The sequence below is a fragment of the Mus caroli genome, chromosome X, assembly GCF_900094665.2.
Source record: "Mus caroli chromosome X, CAROLI_EIJ_v1.1, whole genome shotgun sequence".
Classification (NCBI taxonomy): domain Eukaryota; kingdom Metazoa; phylum Chordata; class Mammalia; order Rodentia; family Muridae; genus Mus; species Mus caroli.
Genome location: NC_034589.1, coordinates 93,442,419 through 93,446,249, shown reverse-complemented (window position 1 = coordinate 93,446,249; position 3,831 = coordinate 93,442,419). Strand labels below are relative to the sequence as shown.

At 57.8% G+C, this 3,831-nt stretch overlaps 1 protein-coding gene across 1 annotated transcript in view; it reads right to left on the bottom strand.

Annotated features, from left to right (window-relative positions):
- Positions 1–3,203, bottom strand: part of Efnb1 (ephrin B1) — a 16,645-nt gene extending 13,442 nt beyond the window's left edge. Inside the window, exon 1 of the mRNA XM_021153926.2 lies at positions 2,290–3,203. Within this exon, the coding sequence (XP_021009585.1) occupies positions 2,290–2,417 (128 nt within the window). The 5' untranslated portion in view covers positions 2,418–3,203. The remainder of the gene's footprint in view (positions 1–2,289) is intronic.
- Between the last annotated feature and the right edge of the window lie 628 nt (positions 3,204–3,831).

The following is a 3,831-nucleotide window of genomic DNA, read 5'->3' as shown; positions in this document are numbered from 1 at the left end:
GAGTGTGAGAAAGAGAGAGAGCAGGCGAGCCTGGCTGGAGAGAGAGAGAGAGAGAGAGAGAGAGAGAGAGAGAGAGAGAGAGAGAGAGAGAGAGAGGTGAGTTCCACTCTCACAGGGTGTGAGCAGGCAACAATGTCGGCCTGAGAGGGAGAACTCAGTAGGACACACGGAAGCAGAGAGAGACAGTATTTATTTAAAAAGCCAGGGCAGCCTGAGGGTTGGGTGCGGTGGCACAGGCAGCCCCCGGAGCTGAGGGCAGTGCCTTGGTCCTGTCCTCCTGCCCTGCACCCTGTGCCAATAAACACAGACATAGACTGCATTCCAGACCCCTGAGCATCGATGAAATGGGGTCTGGGAACCACCAGGATCAGTCTAAACTGTTCCCAGAATCTGCTCAATTATGGGATAGAATCTAGGCAGGTTCTACTTGAGTCCAAAGTCAGTCCTCTCCAAATCCCCAGGACACCTGTCCTCAGCTTGACATGGACTGGATAGAGAGCAGGGGGGACACAGCCGTCTCAAGCTTGGAAACTGCTCTGTGGCTCTAAAGGCAGAGAACACATAAAGAGGGGCGCTCCCAGGGATCCTGTTTCTCCCAGCAACCTCAACTCTGCAGGAGGGCTCTTCTCCAGCTGCGGAGCTGCATGGTATCTAGACCCAAGAGAGCAATTAGGTCACTCCCATGAGCTCCTGGGACGGGCTACCCTAGGGGGATTGCAAGTCCCCTAGCTAAGGAGCACTTCCAGCCTCCACCCTTACACATCGAAGAACTGGGCACTTCACAAGCTCTTCCCGTGGGCTTAACAGCCTAGAGGGTTCCCCCAAACCATTTGAGCCCCAGCAGTGAAGGCATGGTGACCAAACAGGCTTCTGAGTAAGGTAGAAATCCTGGCCAGTCAGCCCCTTTCCTTGTACAGAGACAGAAACCTCTATCCTGACCCTAGTTTAGCCAAGGACCTGTAATGGGATCCTACCTTAACCCAAGGAGAAAACAAGAAGACCTCTTCTCTCACTTTCATCCCTGGGACTCAAGGGGCTAAGGCAGGCAAGAACCTAGGAAGTTAGCAGAGAGCCCACAAGAGTGGACAGGAGGAAATTCCAGAAACAGGAATCTGGGAACAGGTCAAGCGCCTCCCCCTCCCCCTCCCAGTTTTCCACTAACTGTGTTGTCCACAACTGGACTGCCAGAAAATGGGAAGAGAGATTACAACCCTGAGTTCCACGGTGAGTCCTAGATGCCAAAAGAGAAAAAGGTCCAGAGGTCACAACAGCCTAAGCTACTCCCCACCAACAGCCCAGAAACCACTGAGCCACCGCCCTGAAAGGTGTGTGTTGTTTAGAGATGGGAGGGGGCAGAGTTAGGAAGGAGAAGGAGAAGAAAGAAAAGGACCTCCTTTATATCACTATCCCCCAAACCATAGGAGAAATCTAAGCATGGCTCTCAAGTCCTGGGGTGGGGGGTTGGACCTGCCTGGACAGGAATCACACGTTCCCCACCCACCTCCCTCGCTGGCTCCACTACCATTCTCAGCCCTGACTAGCTCTAGAAGCAGCTCTGGTGCCTAGCTCAACTGGACCCCCGACGGGCACTGGATCGAACCCCCTCCTCAAACAAACCCTCTTCCACTCCGCCCTTCTCCACCCGCCGCCTTTGTGAGCCTGGAAGCAGCGCCCGCCTTTCTACCTCCCCGGCAGAGAGAAATGGAGGGGGGGGGGAGTGTGCAAGAAGAGACGGCAAAGAGAAAGACAGGGAGGCAAACAGACAGGGAAGAAAGACAAATGAAAATGGGAGAAGCTGGAGAAGATATACAGATGCTGCCACTCGCCCCGGGGCGCTAGGTCCTGAGCCGCCTGCCCTGACACCTAAGCAAATGAGGAACCTGTGTTCTGGCCTGGTCCCTTGCTCAGGTCGATCTCACCCTTGGGGTGGCTGTGAGTGAAAACCACCACGTTCCCAGAGGCCCTGGAGTGGGCTGCTTACTCGCCCCCACCCAGCTCTCGGGTGCGCTCTGGAGCGCCCAGACATTCTATATCTGCCTGGTGTGACCAACGGACGCGATCCGGACTTGAGAGTAGGGCCGAACCGAAGGATCTAAACGCAGCTAAGTGCCCCCACCCCACCCTTCCGCACCCTACCCCGACTGCCCGCAAGAAAACACTAGAAAAGGCCAGATATAAAATAGGGCGCCGAACCTCCTACGGACAAACCCCCACGCACTTGGGGGTGCACGACCTCACCCCGAAGAAGTGCCTCCCACCCCCAGGGACCAGAGTAGATAAGTTACTCACTTAGGGTTAAGAGAGCTCCAGGACACGGGCTCCAGGTTCTTGGCCAACGGCGTGGCAAGCCGGCACAGCGTCAGCACGACCATAGCCACAAGCCACTTGCTGAGCCAACGCTGCCCAGGCCGGGCCATTTTCCCGGGGGCAGAATGCACTTCAGGATCCCCTAGCGCCTCCTCAGCAAAGCTCGCCTCGCCTGCCCGTGCCGCGCAGCGCTCGGAGCCACTCAGGCGCCCATCCTCCGCAGCCGCCGGCCTTGAAGCACTCCCCTCCCGCCGGCCTCGGGGTCGCTCTCCTTCGCCCGGCTGGCCAGGAGGACTCACTGGGCAGGCGTCCCCAACCCGCGCATGGGCTGCGGCCTCCGAGGACTTTCTTCCCTGGCCTCTCCGCCGCACGAGGCGCGACGGGGGCTCGCCGCCCCCGAGTGATCCCGCCGGATTCCGCTCGGCTCTCCCAGACTGTTTGAGACTGCGAGTCCTCTCCCCGATCGGGTCTCCCTGAAGAGCGCTCAGTGGCTGCCCCGACGCCTCGACCGTCCTGGGATTGACGCCTCTGGGAAGAAGAGGCGGGTTGTCTCCCAACAATGCGAGCTCGGTCCCCAGGCTCCCGACTGGGTCCCCCTAACACGGACTCCGTTCCTCCGGGCCACAGTGGGACTCCGCGCCGGCGCGTCCCACGACAGCTTCTACTTTAGCACCGGCCCTTCTCAGTATACTTAAAAGACTAGTACGGCCCTGCGGAGCAAATCAGTCCCATCGATTTGCGCCTCTGAAGCCTCGGCCGGGTAGCCCGGCAGCCCGGTCGCCAAGTCCTTAATCCCCGGCGATTGAGCCCGAGTGTCTGCAGTCAGTGCGAATCACACACACCCCCCACTGCTGTCCAGCGCGCATAGACTCCCTCCGCTGCCGCTGAGCTTTCTACCCTCCTGCTCAGGCGAGCACAAGGCCAACCCTGCTCCTTCGAACCAATAGAAAGCTCTGTGACGGGGTCCTTGCCCCATACCACGCCCACCGAGCAGGAAGGGGTGGGGCTTCGGGGAGCTCTTAAGGACGCTGCTCTCTCGATGGCACGAATCTGAATGTGCGGCTCTTGCGGTTATGCCTGTGTCCCGCTTAGTCTGGTTCCCAGGGAGTTCTCGGGAAGTTGGCGCTTCCCAAAAGCTGCTGGCCTGCTCTCCCTTATGCACACCCGGTCAGCACCCGGCCCACTGACCTAGAGCAAACAAACCCTGTCCCAAGTACCTCCAGAAAGCACCGTCCTTGTGTTCTTTTTATACACACAAACACACTCCACATGCGCATACTCGCGTACCAGCCCCAGAATCCCACTCGGTGCCCACTTCTGTCAGCCTGCCTGCTCCCAGTCCAGTCACTACCCACACTCTGTTGGACCCCGTCTTCCTGTCCTCGCAATGCACTCCTTTTTTTTTTTTTTTTTTTTTTTGCATTGACCACGACAAGAGTCATAGCTATGGGCAGTGGAGACTCAGAAAAAGTATTGTGTCCAAAGGGGAGGAGGAATTTATTTGCATCTAGTGAACCAAGCCTT